This window comes from Zootoca vivipara, chromosome 17 (genome assembly GCF_963506605.1).
Source record: "Zootoca vivipara chromosome 17, rZooViv1.1, whole genome shotgun sequence".
Taxonomy (NCBI): domain Eukaryota; kingdom Metazoa; phylum Chordata; class Lepidosauria; order Squamata; family Lacertidae; genus Zootoca; species Zootoca vivipara.
This window is the reverse complement of record NC_083292.1, coordinates 25,181,285-25,196,048: the sequence shown is the minus strand read 5'-3', so window position 1 is coordinate 25,196,048 and position 14,764 is coordinate 25,181,285. Positions and strand designations below refer to the sequence as shown.

Genomic DNA, 14,764 nt, shown 5'->3' with positions numbered 1-14,764 from the left:
CTTTGTGCAATGAGCATTTTTTCTCTCTGTCTCTCTCTGCCAAAACTGAACTAGCATGACTGTCTCTCTCATAATGAGGTTCTATATACCAAGCTTTGGGGAGCATGTCCTACATTTTTGTCATGCAATTCCTGGCTTCTCCAGGTAGGGCTAGGAAAGACTCTTGCCTGAAACCCTGGAGACCAATGCCCCATCCACACCTCAGCTTAATGTGGAATATGTGCCCCTTCCATGTGTCCCCCCTCATCTGCGCAATCTTCACCGGAAGCAACTGTTTTCTCCAGGTTTCTCCCTGCTAAATCCAGAGTTTCCCTGTTCTTGGGAAATCCTATTTTCCTCCTAACTAACATATAGTTAGGGGTGAAATATTAGCCAGTCATTCTGGAATATTAACCAGTCATCTGTCACAAAGCAAAGACTGGCCCAAACTAGCTGAATGACTGTATCCAAACAAAAGTATCAGCATGTGGGCTGTCCTTGCTAAGAACTAGTGTAGGGTGGGGTGGGTGGAAAGAAGGATGTAATAACATAAGAAGAGCCTACTGGATCAGGCCATTGGCCCATCTAGTCCAGCAGCCTGTTCTCAACAGGCCAACCAGATGCCCCAATGGGAAACCCATAAGCAGGAGCTACTGTAAGTACAAGAGCCCTCTCCCCTCCGGTGGTTGCCAGCAACTGGTATTTGAATGCATTACTGCCTCTGGCCATGGAGGCAGAGCATAGCCATCGTGGCTAGCAGCCATGGATACCCCTCTCATCCATAAATATGTCTTACACACTTTTAAGGCCATCAGTACTTCCTGTGAGAGCAAGTTCCATAGATTAATAATGTGCTGCGTGAAGAAATCATTTATCTTTCCCAAATCTTCCAACTTTCAGCTTCACTGGATAGCCACATGTTCTAGTGTTACGAGAGAGAGAAACTTTTCTATGTTCCCCTTTTCCATGCTGTGCATAATTTTATAAATTTCTATCATGTCACCTCTTACAGTACTTGCCTTTTCTCTAAACTAAAAAGTCCCAGATGTTGCAACCTTTCTTCATAGAAGTTGCCCTTTTCTGAACCTTCTGAAGAAGGTTGGGCGTCTGTCATGGAGAATGAAAGATGGAAGAAAGAACTGACAATCTCCTGGTGGTGCAGACTACAATTGCATTAAGCAAGCTGTTTCTTTCCACCACGCTGCGGGGGTGGGAATAGCTAGCTTTCTATAAACTTTTCTGATGTGCAATGGGATTCAATGGCTCTCTATTCCTGAAGAAAGATTCCATTAACCACAGCCACAACACTCTTCACTTCTTCCTCAGCATGTTTATTTAGAAGTAAATCCCAAGTTTGAGGGTACAAAGCACTCTGCACATGCACAATGAAACTGAATATTTTATGTATTTACATTTACTTATTAAAATGTCCCTTTGCATCCATGTGCAAGAAAGCACATATCACTAAGTGTGATTAGCCAGAATGGAACACTCTGGACCAGTCTTCATCAACCTAGTGTCCTCCAGATGTTGTTGGGCTACAAATTCCATCCATACCTGCCAAGTTCTGGCCTGAGAAATAAGGGACTGGACCGGAAGTAGCAAACCGGAAGTAGCGCTGCCGCCATTTTGGAACTGGGCGGAGCATGCTCAGAAGTGACTTTTGATGCTGCTCTGCCCTGTTCCAAAATGGCTGCCGCACCAGAAGTCACACTGGAGCCATTTTGGAACTGGGCAAAGCAGCATCAAAAGTTGCTTCTGAGCATGCTCAGCTCAGTTCCAAAATGGCCACCGCGCCAGAATAAATCAGGAAAAAACAAAAAAAAACAGTTTTTTCGGCTGGGGACAGCCGGAAAAACGAGGGTTTCCCGGGGAATACTGGAGACTTGGCAGCTATGCTTCCATCATCTCCAGTCAGCACATTGTAATCCAGTTTGGAGGGTACCAGATTGGCAAATGTTACTCTAAGCCATCTTCTAGGCATAATATGACAGTTAAGAGCCTCCTTACATTGTGTTATTTTGAGATTGACCTATACCCTTCCTCCAACAGCCAGATACCTTTGAGAAGCCTAAAAGCAGAACACAAAAACAACATCTCTCTGTTGTTTCTGTCTTAGCACCTGCTATTCAGAAGTGCATAATGCCTCTGAATATGGAAGGCCAATTGGCTACTGCAGCTAACAAGCAGGACCTGCAACAGAAACTTGCAACATGGCGTGTTCCTGTTCCAGGTTCCAGCCAGCCAGCTTTTTTCTAGGATACTCCATTCCATCCCCCAGCATCCCAACCCAATTTTCCATTCCTCCTTTATGTACACACAACAGGCAGTCAACATGTCATGCCTATTGAGCATGCTCAGTCTCCATTTGGCTGTTTGGGGGAGGGGATTCCTCCCTCCTTTAGGTTATACAATTTGCCTAAGCAAGAGTTTTTTTTTAAAAAAAAGGATGTATGTTTGTCAAACTTTTTAATCTTTGGTGTGGAACACTAAAAAAGTGGTCTCTGGATGGGGAGGTGTGGCTGAGGTTTCATGCTGATTGGAAAATGTGAGCATCCAGCATTTGCCATAGACTCACACTTCTTATCCACACGTATTTCCTCAGCTCTTTCCAGGCACGGTCTGCTCTTCAAAGCACTGTGTCTGAGCACCCTTTTTTCTCCGGAGCTTTCCCTGCAAACACCCACTCTTTAAAGCTGAATCAGAGCAAATGGCGAACCGCAGACACCCTAAATTGTTGTTTGCTCCAGTTGAGCACGAAAGAGCAGTTTTTGCATGGAAAGCTCTAGAGGGGAAAAAAGAGCCCTTAGACACAGAGCTTTAACGCATGGACCTGTGCCTGGAAAGAGCATGGCTTCCTCCAAAGAATTCTAGATGGGCCCAAGTGTAAGTAGGTGGCTGAGGTGGGCAGGATACCTTTCTTCAAAACCGAAAAACTGGAGGTTGTACCAAGTCAGGAAGAATAAAAATCAAGATACCAGGTTTATATTTTTTTAAAAGAATACTTAATAAGGTAGTGAAGCAATGGGTTTGCAAGCAAATGTCCATATTAACAGGACATTTGTTGTAACGTTAGTGCCTGTTTTAGGAGGTATTCACTTTATTACTAAAAGCAATCAAGTATTTCATTAATTGGGGCAAGATAATGGGATCTGGCACACTGAGAACAAACTAGTTCTGAGTGTGCCTGTAAACAGGCACAGAGAGAGAGACATAGACCTCCAAGTGTCAGTGGTGGGTGGGAGATCTCTCTCCAAACCTAGGAAAAATGTAGGGGTTGTACAAATTCAAGACGAAAAACTCAGGACAAGGCTCCAAAAATACCTACACTTGCATACACAAAGACAGTTTGTGTGATTCCAAAGCCTGTGACCTATGAACTCCATCCTTAGATTAAGATAGGGATCACGGAAAAGTCATGGTGAGGAAAAGCCCCTGTGGGATGTCATACCAACACCCTCCAAGGGTGTCCTTGGGGAAAGAGATCTTTTGCAAAAGGGTTGTATGTATGTCATTTTGTGTGGTCCTCTTTGGGCCTAGCTGGTATCTAAATTTCTCTGTCTCTCTCATCCTCTCTACTTCACTGAGAAGCAGTAGACTCCATATTTCTTTCGTAACTTGCTGGGAAATCCAAAGCTGTGGACACTGGGATTTGTGAGTCCCCCACAGTGGGCACGGGGAATGTTGATCGGAAAGCGCACACTGCCGTCATCAAGCCAGCCTCCGTCACAGCGGTCCAGCTGGGAGAATTTCCACGCAGCGTACAGCTGCCCGACCTTGGCGATGGCAGCCCTGTCGTTGCGGCAGGCTTGAGTGGCTTCCTTGAAATTCATGTGGCCCCGGATGAAATAGACCCGGCCTGGGCAGAAGAGCAGAGGGGAAAGAAGCAGAAGCAGGAAATGATGTTGAGGGAGTTAGAGTCAATGCACAAAGGATTTAGCTATGACCCAGCTGGACTACTGTAATATGTTCAATATGGGGCTGCCCTTGAAAAGTGTTCAAAAGCTTCAGCTAGTCCAAAATGCTGCAGCCAGACTGCTAACTGGAGCCACAGGGAAGATGTTACTCCCTTGCTAAAACAACATCACTGGCTACCAGTCCATCTCTGGGCACAAAGTGCTGGTTATGACTTATATAGCCCTAAATGGCTTGAAACCCAAGCCACCTTAAAGTTAATATCTCCCTATACAAATCTGCCTTGGTGCCAAGATCCTTGGGTGAGCACCTTCTATCTGTCCCATAAACATAATTTGTGATGACCAGAGAGAGAGAGCCTTTTCTGTGGCTGCTCCCAGATTGTGGGATTCCCTCCCAAGAGAGGCTAGACTGGCTCCCTCTTTGAATTACCTTCTGCCGGCACGCTGAGACCTTCCTGTTCAGACAGGACTTTGGAAACTAAGGGACAGACAAAGCTGATCACTGGCCGCCATCAGAGCAAACTGTGTTTTAATTGCTGGTTTGAAATGCGCCTTGAATCCCAGTTTGAGAAAGGTCAATAGAAATGCATTAAATAAATAATATAGGAGAATTGCACAGCTGTCACAGCTGCAGAGGGAAAGGGTGGCCTTGTGGAAACTGCCAGGGTATGAAAAGACTGTAGCAGGGAGTAGGGCAGAAAGACTCTAAGCCCCAGAATTCCTTCCTGCTCAGCATTAAAACCTGAGGAACTGGAACAATGTTTAAACAGGTATCCTACACATTGTTGCACACACCCCAATCTCCAGGCAGCGAGAGACTCCAGGGACGTCTGTGTTTTCCCAGAGTTTGGTTTCCTTGGAATGAAGGCCGATGGAGACTATGGAAATTTTAGGATATATGGTTTTATTTACACATATATGCAACCTGAGCATAGGATGGAGGGGCGCACAGCAATAACACTCCAACAGATCTTGCTTCCCCATTAGTTTTCCAGGGATATATCGCAGCCACAGCTTTGGAATCCAGCACAAAAGCAAGACAAGCCTCCTAGGATGATGTAGCATCCACCTGGGAATGCGCACTCATTTGTCTATATGGCAACCTCCTTGGGCATGTAAATGGTGGTACTTAACTAGCCAGCCAAGGCCACTAAAAGGGGATGGTCTGATTGGTTCAGCAGGTGTCTCTCATAGATTCTGACCCCACACACACTGGATCACAGGTTTGGAAAGGACCAACAAGAATCAACAGATAATTTTTAAAGAATGAAGGTGGTGGAATAGAAGCCACTTTGATAGGGGGAGGAAATATCTCATCAAAATTGTTTCGGCATAGTGCTACTTTAGAGAAGTCACTCATGATTTCAAAATTTAAAAAGACTAGAAAAATAAAACAGAAAAATATATGGCCTTTTCACGCCATGAAATTGAATTTTTTTATTGGTGCAGGATAATGGACTTTTTAAAGAATAGAATAGTTGAGAGATAATGATAAAATGTGTTAGAATGATTTAAGATACAAAATGAAAACTGCTTAATTGAGATTTTAAAATGGACCCAGTGTGGGGGGAATTGAGGAAGTCAACAATGTTAAGTAAAAAATGTAAGAATTGTTATGATTTTGTTTTCATGCTTTATTTTTGTTTTATGTTTTTTTGTGATTTTATTTTTGTGAATATTGGAAAATGAATAAAAATTATTGGGGGTGGGGTGGAGAAATTGAATTTTTTCATTCACGACTTATGAGATTGACTATATGGGGTAGGAATGGGGGTGAGGGAGAGCTTAAATGTATGTTACAAGTCTGTGTCAAGCCCAAACAAATTATGTTTGGGCGCTTGGTTTGGGAAAGTTTACGAAACCTAGGGCTGCTAGCTTCACAACACTCTTACAAGGCAGAATGCCACTTTTTACTGAAAGGTGAAAGGATGGAGGAGAGAACAAACTGCTTGTCTAGAGATGCATACAGAGTGCAGGAAACAACTGCTGAGAACCATTAATCTGAGCTACATAAATAAGTTTATTTCTAACAGTGGGGACTAGAAATTTGCTTGGTACATATGAATCACGCCAAGTCTCTGGCTTCGTCTGCACCCACATACCTTTCACAGCTGAACTGAAACAGAAGGCATCGAACCGATCTTTCAGCTTGTCCCGGGCGCCATAACTTCGAACCCCTGGGAGAAGAAGACGTCCGCCACAGGGCTCGCGGGAGTTAATGATGGGGTAATGGACTGTTCCTTCCATGACCCATCCTGCGTTGCACCAGTCCAGCCCTTCTGTCCAAGCTAAGTGAAGAGGAAGTAACAAATGCAATACAACGAGTTAACTGAGCACCAGTTGCTTCCTCTGATCCATTCCCGGCGCCTTGAAGCAACATCCATCAACCAGTCAGGAGATGCTTGTTCTCACCATCTCTATCTTTGCCAGAGAACAAGCTTCATGAGGTTGTTTCTAGAAGCGCAAGGTGGAGGATAACAAAAACAAGCAATCAGTCAAGAAACAAAGGAGGGCATTACAGGGTTTCCCTTTTCCTTTCGGAAGAAGAAATACGGTAGTCATGAGTGTTTCTTACTCATTCCAAAAAAAGACCCAGTTTGGCTGAAATGCAAACAAAGGCTTTGTCTATTTTTAGATGGTTTCAGGGCAGTCATACACAATCCCACATTCAGTACTGCTGCCTTGTTTCCCATCAGTGCCGGTCTTGTAGCTTTCCTCCTGGAACCCTGTATTTTTTATGCCACAAACGTTTTTGGTGTTTGGTTTTTGTTCCTGTCCTGCTTTTGTTGCACTATCCTGCAAGATGGCAATAATGTAAAACTGGGGAAACGTCGGAGAAGAACAAATAAACCAAAATGGTGTGTGGATGGTCCAGTATAAATCAACCATGAATGCACTTATAGTACCAATGTTATGTCGTAAAAATGCACCCACAAAACCCCCTGCCAATTTGAAGGGGCCCTTGGAACTTTCGGAGGAGCTATTTGTTTATTTGTAAAAATAGTTATATATTGCTATTCATTTATTTTTTAAAAAAAATATATTAAAGTGGTTTACAACAATTGTACATACAAACCACACAATAAAATGTACATAAAAATTAAAATTAGAAACGGACTTAACGACTGTGGAAAAATGTATTCTTAATTGCCTGCATAAAGTGGACGGAATAGAAAAGTTTTCAGCATGCGTTTAAAAGTTGAGACAGAAGGTGCCTGCTGAATTTCAATTGACAGATTGTTCCACAGCAACCACAGCATCATAGTTGTTTGTTTATAGTTGAGATACCACCCTTCGTTTTTAAAAATCTCATATCCAAAATAACAAAACGGGGGGTGGGGGGGTGGGAACCACTGAAGAACAGCAGTGACAATGTCCACAGCAGCAAATAAACCCCACAACCTAACCAAAATAAAGCAAAGCAATAAAAACCATCCCTAGCAGATGAGTAAGAAAACATCAGCAAAAATTGGGTTACCTCTATAAAGTTGTCCGTAGCTTGCCAGGCGGGAGTCCTGCTCTTGACAAGCCTTTTTGGCCTCAAAATAGTTGAATTTGTAGCGCCCTTGGCTGGTCTGGTAGGGGAAGACAATTCCTGGAGAAAAGGAGTAAGGGAATTTTGGGAAGGAGGTGAGCAGGGGGTGATGGGCCTCGGGTTACTTTTTTTAAAAAAAAATAAGTATTTCATTATTAAATTTATTTGAAAGTACAAATTGAAAAGAAAAGGCAGAGGGTGAGTGTCAACATATAACAGGCTTAGGATTCCTCGGTAACTATACAGTACACAGTGATAATCTTAACATCGGCCCCACTTACACTATACATTTAAAGCACTATTCTGCAACTATAAACAGTTGTGGCTCCCCACAAAGAATCCTGGGAGCTTTGTGAAGGGGGGCTGAGGGTTCTTAGGAGATCCCCTCCATCCTCCATGCTCTCATCCTGTGCACATTTCCCTCCCAGAGCTACAGTTCTCAGAGTGGTTTAACAGCCAATCGCTTTCCCCAAGGAACTTTGGGAACTGTAGCTCTCAGCACCCTTAACAAACAAACTACAGTTCCCAAAGTTCCTTGGGGAAAGCGATTGGCTGTTTGAAGTGGAATGACGCTGCTTTAAATGGATAGCACAGATAGGACCATTTTCTTTCTTCTTTGTATGCACTGACCATTCTGCACCCTCCCCAACATATATGAGAAAGGTGAGTGTTTATCAGGGAAACGCTCCTCCATGTCACATGCAATTTATGCAATATTTCCTGTGGCAGCTCCAGCAGCAGCAGATGTTGTTTTAGAGATGGTGGCTTTGACCACAGAGAATTTCAGTCCTTTGTTTCCCTCTATCAAAATATTTCCCTCCTAGCATATGTAACAAACCATTTGACTCCTTATCGGACTCCAAGAGTCACCTATAAATGTTATGAAACCAGCCCTCTTATCACTCCCAAGTAGAATCATAGAATCATAGAGTTGGAAGAGACCACAAGGGCCATCCAGTCCAACCTGCTGGCAAGCAGGAAACACCATCAAAGCATTCCTGACAGATGGCTGTCAAGCCTCTGCTCCAAAGAAGGAGACTCCACCACACTCCTTGGCAGCAAATTCCACTGCCAAACAGCTCTTACTGTCAGGAAGTTCTGTTTAGGTGGATCTTCTGTTCAAATGCTGTAAGTTGTTGCTTGGCAGCTTCCAAGGGCACTGGAGATGCAAAATAAATAATGCTGCACTTGCAGCATCCATGTGTACTTAATTCATTTATTTTATTAATTTATTGCATTTGTATCCCACCTTTTTCTCCAAGAAGCCCAAAGTTATCTTCTTCCTCATTTACTCCCCACAACAACCTGTGAGGTAGGTTGAGAGACAGTAACTGGGCCTCAAGGTCACCCAGTGAGCTTCATTGCCTGCTAGTGGGGAATTTGAACCCTGATCTCTCCCAAGTCTTAGTCTGACACTCTAACCACTACACAACACTGGCTGCACACTGACTACACAACCACTACACAACACTACACAACAAAGAGCAGTATATAAACTTAATAATAATAATAATAATAATAATAATAATGGTATGGCTTCTCATGCCCTCAGGAAAATGGCCACACCAGCCCCCTTACCGTCTAACTGCAGGACCAGAGATATGCTCTCATCCTCCAGGCCGTTGATCAGCTGGCAGCGGTAGCGGCCCTCATCATCCAGCGCCACGTCAGAGATGGTCAGCGAGGCATCGTAGCGGTGGCTGCGCCTCAGGCGGGCCCGGCTGCCCAGTGGGCCATAGGTTTTGTGGTGCACCCCGTTGGTGATCAGGATGACAACCTCCATGTATTCGGCCGGCTCCACTTTGCTCCACCTGACCCTGTAGTTTTGGGGTAGCGTCCTCAGGATGCAAGGCAGGGTGACAGTAGCTCCTCTCTGAGTGTGCACTAGCTTGGTCACTGGCTCCAGTAGGAATTGGAGGGGTGCTGGTGTAGCTGTGGGTGAGAAGGAAGGAAGGAAGGAAGGAAGGAAGGCCACTTCAGTACGGCCACACATCCACACCATACATTTAAAGCACTATGGTGCCACTTAAACAGGCATGGCTTCCCTCAAAGAATTCTGGGAGCTGTTGTTTCTTAAAGGTCCTGAGAGATGTTAGGGGACCCCCGTTACCTCCACAGAGCTACAATTCCCAGAGTTCGCCGTGAAGCGAGATAGAAATTCTGCAAACCCCGTTTTCAGGAAAGCCACTGTCACTACACAAGAGTGCACCCTGAAGACAAAGCGAGAAAGAAGCAGTTGTTAGCAGGAACCTAAGGGCTGAATGGTACAGTGGAAAATAACTCCAGAAAAGGTGCATACAGCAAAACAAAACAAAAACCCTTGGGTTGTGTTTTAAGGGACTGGGGTTGGAGATGGTGGACTGGCAGAAGGTGTTAGTTACAGGTAGGTAGCCGTGTTGGTCTGAGTCGAAACAAAATAAAAAAATTCCTTCAGTAGCACCTCAAAGGCCAACTAAGTTTTTATTTTGGTATGAGCTTTCGTGTGCATGCACACTTCATCAGAAGGTGGTTGGCTAGAGGGTGAAACAGCTTTGATGTATTTTTCCTAAACACAGTGTGCCATCATGGAAACGCATTACTGAATAAAGTCTGATAAACTGGGAATCTGGGGTGAGCCTCTGTATTGAACCCACAAAAGGAATTTTCTCCTTCAGAAGAGGGAATTGTATTTCTGTGATAGGAACAGTGGCCTCCTGACAACTCTCAGCACCCTTCACAAACCTCAGCTCCCTTAATTATTTGACCCTGATTTTTTTTTTTTACAAAAAATATATATATTGCCAGGACAGTGTTTTAGCAAACCGTTGATAAAAGTGAGGTGTGTCACAGAATGGTGCCGACCATTGCAAGGGTTAAAACTGAATGTGTGCTGAGCTGTGATATATGGCTTTGGCTGTGGGGCAGATGAAGGTCTGAGAGGGCTGTCGGAGGCCCCACATAGGTAAAAACAGGCAACCTGACCTCATTGTGAGATGGGCATTGATTCAAAATCCACTTAAAATGATTTAGCATGACCCGTGATACCAGCTTCTCAAAGTCTGATAGTCATTTATGCCTCCAATGCCCCTCTGCCACCCCTTACTTCTCAGCACCCCCTAGTTAATCCCCCCAGGAGGCATTACCCACCAACTTTGGAAACCACTGTGCTCAGAGATCCAGTTCTTCTCCCGCTGTGGCTATGTGCGAAATCGGGCAGAGTCATCTCTGTGTGTTTGTACGTGTCTTACACACCTGGATTTCCAGTTGGCTTTTGGTAAATAGCGGGAATTTCCAGAAGAGAGGAGAGACACAAGGAAGCCAGGATCAGGATCTGGTGCATATTTCAATGGCAGAGGAGGGCCTTGCCTGAAAAAATGAGTGACAATTGAGAAGGACCCCCAGTCCTCTCACACGCACATACTCACAAATACACTTCCACTATGAGCAACATAACTGCCTGCTGGATCTGGCCAGTGGTGGCCCATCTAGCTCAGAGTCCTGTTCTCACAGTGGCCAACCAAATGCTTGCGGGAAACCAGCAGGCAGGAGCCAAGCACAAAAGCACTACCCCCCCCCATGGTTTCTAGCAACTGGTATTCAGAAGCATTGTTGTTGTTGTTTAGTCGTGTCCGACTCTTCGTGACCCCATGGACCATAGCACGCCAGGCACTCCTGTCTTGCACTGCCTCCCGCAGTTTGGTCAAACTCATGTTCGTAGCTTCGAGAATTCAGAAGCATTACTGCCTTTGATTTAATAGGCAGAGCTTAGCCAACATGCTTAAAATTCTACAAGGCAGGCTTAGGCAGTATGTGGACCGAGAACTCCCAGAAGTGCAAGCTGGATTTCGAAAGGGCAGAGGAACCAGAGACCAAATAGCAAATATGCGCTGGATTATGGAGAAAGCTAGAGAGTTCCAGAAAAACGTCTACTTCTGCTTCATTGACTATGCAAAAGCCTTTGACTGTGTCAACCACAGCAAACTATGGCAAGTTCTTAAAGAAATGGGAGTGCCTGATCACCTCATCTGTCTCCTGAGAAATCTCTATGTGGGACAAGAAGCTACAGTTAGAACTGGATATGGAACAACTGATTGGTTCAAAATTGGGAAAGGAGTACGACAAGGTTGTATATTGTCTCCCTGCTTATTTAACTTATATGCAGAATTCATCATGCGAAAGGCTGGACTAGATGAATCCCAAGCCAGAATTAAGATTGCCGGAAGAAATATCAACAACCTCAGATATGCAGATGACACAACCTTGATGGCAGAAAGTGAGGAGGAATTAAAGAACCTTTTAATGAGGGTGAAAGAGGAAAGCGCAAAATATGGTCTGAAGCTCAACATCAAAAAAACCAAGATCATGGCCACTGGTCCCATCACCTCCTGGCAAATGGAAGGGGAAGAAATGGAGGCAGTGAGAGATTTTACTTTCTTGGGCTCCTTGATCACTGCAGATGGTGACAGCAGTCACGAAATTAAAAGACGCCTGCTTCTTGGGAGAAAAGCAATGACAAACCTAGACAGCATCTTAAAAAGCAGAGACATCACCTTGCCTACAAAGGTCCGTATAGTTAAAGCTATGGTTTTCCCAGTAGTGATGTATGGAAGTGAGAGCTGGACCATAAAGAAGGCTGATCGCCGAAGAATTGATGCTTTTGAATTATGGCGCTGGAGGAGACTCTTGAGAGTCCCATGGACTGCAAGAAGATCAAACCTATCCATTCTTAAGGAAATCAGCCCTGAGTGCTCCCTGGAAGGACAGATTGTGAAGCTGAGGCTCCAATACTTTGGCCACCTCATGAGAAGAGAAGAATCCTTGGAAAAGACCCTGATGTTGGGAAAGATTGAGGGCACTAGGAGAAGGGGACGACAGAGGACGAGATGGTTGGACAGTGTTCTCGAAGCTACGAACATGAGTTTGACTAAACTGCGGGAGGCAGTGCAAGACAGGAGCGCCTGGCGTGCTATGGTCCATGGGGTCACGAAGAGTCGGACACGACTAAACAACTAAACAACAGCCAACATGGCTAGCAGCCATTGACAGCCTTCCCCTCCAAGAATTTGTCTAATACTCTTTTAAAGCCATCCATGTTTCTGGAAATCACTCCCTCCTGTGGGAGGGAGTTCCACAGCTTAACTATGCACTGCAAGAGCAAAAACTTTCTTTTATCTGTCCTGAATCTTCCAACATTAGGATTCATTGGATAGTTTCCATTGGGTCCTAGTATTATGGGAAGGGGAGAAAAAAATTCCTCTCTCCACTTTCCCCATGCCAAGCATCATTTTATAAACTTCTATCATGTTGCCTCTGACTCGCCTTTTTTCTAAACGAAGTCCCAAACACTCTCCACGTAGGGGAGTTGTCCATGGGTGTTCCTTTTCTAGCATCCTGTTTCTAACAAGGGCAGCCAGAGAAACCCAAGGAAATTCATGAGCTTGAAAATTCTAGACCAACCTTCCTCAACTTTCCTCTTCCAGTTGTTATAGACTACAGATCCCATCAGCCCCAGCCAGCACAGCTGTTTTCACAGCAGCCAGCCAGATGCCCCAACAGAAAGCGCACAAACAGGACCTGAGAGCAACAATGCTCTCCTCACTTGTGGTTTCCACCAGTCTTTGATAGTGGAGGCAAAACATAGCCTTTGATAGCCTTATCCTCTATGAATTCATCTCATCCCCTTTTTAAAAGCTGTCAAGATCAATGACCACCACCATTACAACCATTCGTACACCACAAGTAGAGAACGGAGAGAATCAGAGAAGGAGCCACCACCCGTTACCATACCTCTCTAGAAAGACAGGTAAATCGTCCAGCCACTTTGACGAGATTGCAACGGAAGCTGTCAGGAGACGCCGAACCTGTAGCTTCTCATGAGAGTACAAAACCAATCCAGGGACACATCTCCATGGAGCGATGATGAGCTGTTGTTCCTCTTAATCCAGCCTCATGGTCAGCATCCCCCATCCCCACCACACAGATCATAGAGAAGAGTGGAAGTCCATCTCTGCCAATGTCACCAAGACAGGTTCTCCGGATGAGAAGCATTCCATCTCCCAGGAGGGACTCAGGTGACCACATCAATGCCAGTTGGGCCTCATGAAGACATCCTTATGATGGTGGTGGAGAGGCTGGCCAAGGAAGAGGATTGTGATTTCCCCTCATCCTTCCTCTGTATTCTTTCCTCCTCTCTTTCTCTCCTCTGGATATGAGGTCCCGTCAACAGTTTGCACATTCTTTTTCTGTTTTGTTCACCCCGCCCCAAGAATACATTAAAATGAAAGAAAGAAGAAACAAGATTATCATTGTTCTGCTCGGCAAACAGAACAACCCTCGCCAAACAAGCTTGCCTTTATTCCGGGGGAATTCAGACAAAATGTCAACACAGCCCTCATGCCGGCATCTGGCACCTTCCATGGGCCCACTCCTCAAGCTGACGATCTTAGTAAACAAGCCAATGTGCCTTTTGGGGGGTGGGGTGGGGAGGCTGAAGCTCCAGAGAGTTTCCCACAATGCACCACATCCTAAAGCTGTGTCCAAATTCCAAATTATTATTCTAGCCACTGAAGAGGCCAGTTCTCACAGAATGCCTCAGACTAGCTATGTTAGTCATTCTGGTGGGAATCCAATTGGTCATCCTGGAATAGATGTTCTAAGCCTTGGGAGCTTATGATTCCTAATTGCTTTGAGGTTTTTGGATATTAGTCAGCGGTTCTTCATTTTTGAACTCCGGCCATACAGACCGCCTACAGATGGCAACATTCAGTCACAGCCCATCCAGAGGCAGCTGATAGGGCTAAATTTGTGGGGTGGGGGTGGAAAATGTGACTTGCCTCTTCTCTGTATGTGGGACCCAGTTGCTAGGTAGGGAGCCCTGACTTCATTCCTAGAAGGTGTTGTAAACGAAATCTGCCCTTATTCCCTCATGGGGTATACAAGAGCCCTTATAGAGTCCTTTGTAGGTTCTCCATCGGTAGGAGAAAATAACAGAGGCCAACCAGAGAATATTGAGAAGCAAAGCAGCTAATAAGCCTGATCTTTATTGAACTGTTGCAACAGGGTGCTCCCTTCACAGGCAGGAGAGAGGAGGAGGACCCAGAACAAAGGTGTGCCTGCCCTTATATAGACATTTTAAATTGCCTGCCCTGGAGTCCAAGACCACCCCCAGAAACATCATACATAGATCACAGAAGGGGTGTGTAGCCCAAGACCACCCCCCAGATACATCACAGAAAAAAGGCGGTCTACAACAGAAATTTGAACGTTGTTGTTTTTCCGGTCCGCCAGGTTATCTAATAATGCCTTATCCGATTGCCTTTTCTGGTAGTCTGGCCATTCCTTTGAGATAGTAATC

At 45.0% G+C, this 14,764-nt stretch overlaps 1 protein-coding gene across 1 annotated transcript; it reads right to left on the bottom strand.

Moving 5' to 3' along the window:
- Positions 1–1,297: 1,297 nt before the first annotated feature.
- On the bottom strand, positions 1,298–13,623 carry HAPLN2 (hyaluronan and proteoglycan link protein 2). Its single transcript, XM_035098776.2, has 6 exons — positions 13,198–13,623; positions 10,663–10,776; positions 9,010–9,363; positions 7,375–7,491; positions 5,999–6,184; positions 1,298–3,838 (listed from the first exon to the last, which is right to left on the bottom strand). Exons 2-6 carry the CDS (start codon positions 10,748–10,750, stop codon positions 3,555–3,557), a joined length of 1,029 nt encoding a protein of 342 aa, XP_034954667.2. The 5' UTR covers positions 10,751–10,776; positions 13,198–13,623; the 3' UTR covers positions 1,298–3,554.
- Between the last annotated feature and the right edge of the window lie 1,141 nt (positions 13,624–14,764).

Bases quoted from the DNA above. Each gene is read 5' to 3' on its own strand.
- HAPLN2 (XM_035098776.2), bottom strand. From the start codon at position 10,750: ATGCACCAGATCCTGATCCTGGCTTCCTTGTGTCTCTCCTCTCTTCTG. The intron at 6,185-7,374 runs GTAACCCAATTT...CTCTTCACTTAG, and splicing joins CTACGGACAACTTTATAGAG to CTTGGACAGAAGGGCTGGAC. The intron at 3,839-5,998 runs GTATGTGGGTGC...TCTTCTGCCCAG, and splicing joins TTTCAGTTCAGCTGTGAAAG to GCCGGGTCTATTTCATCCGG.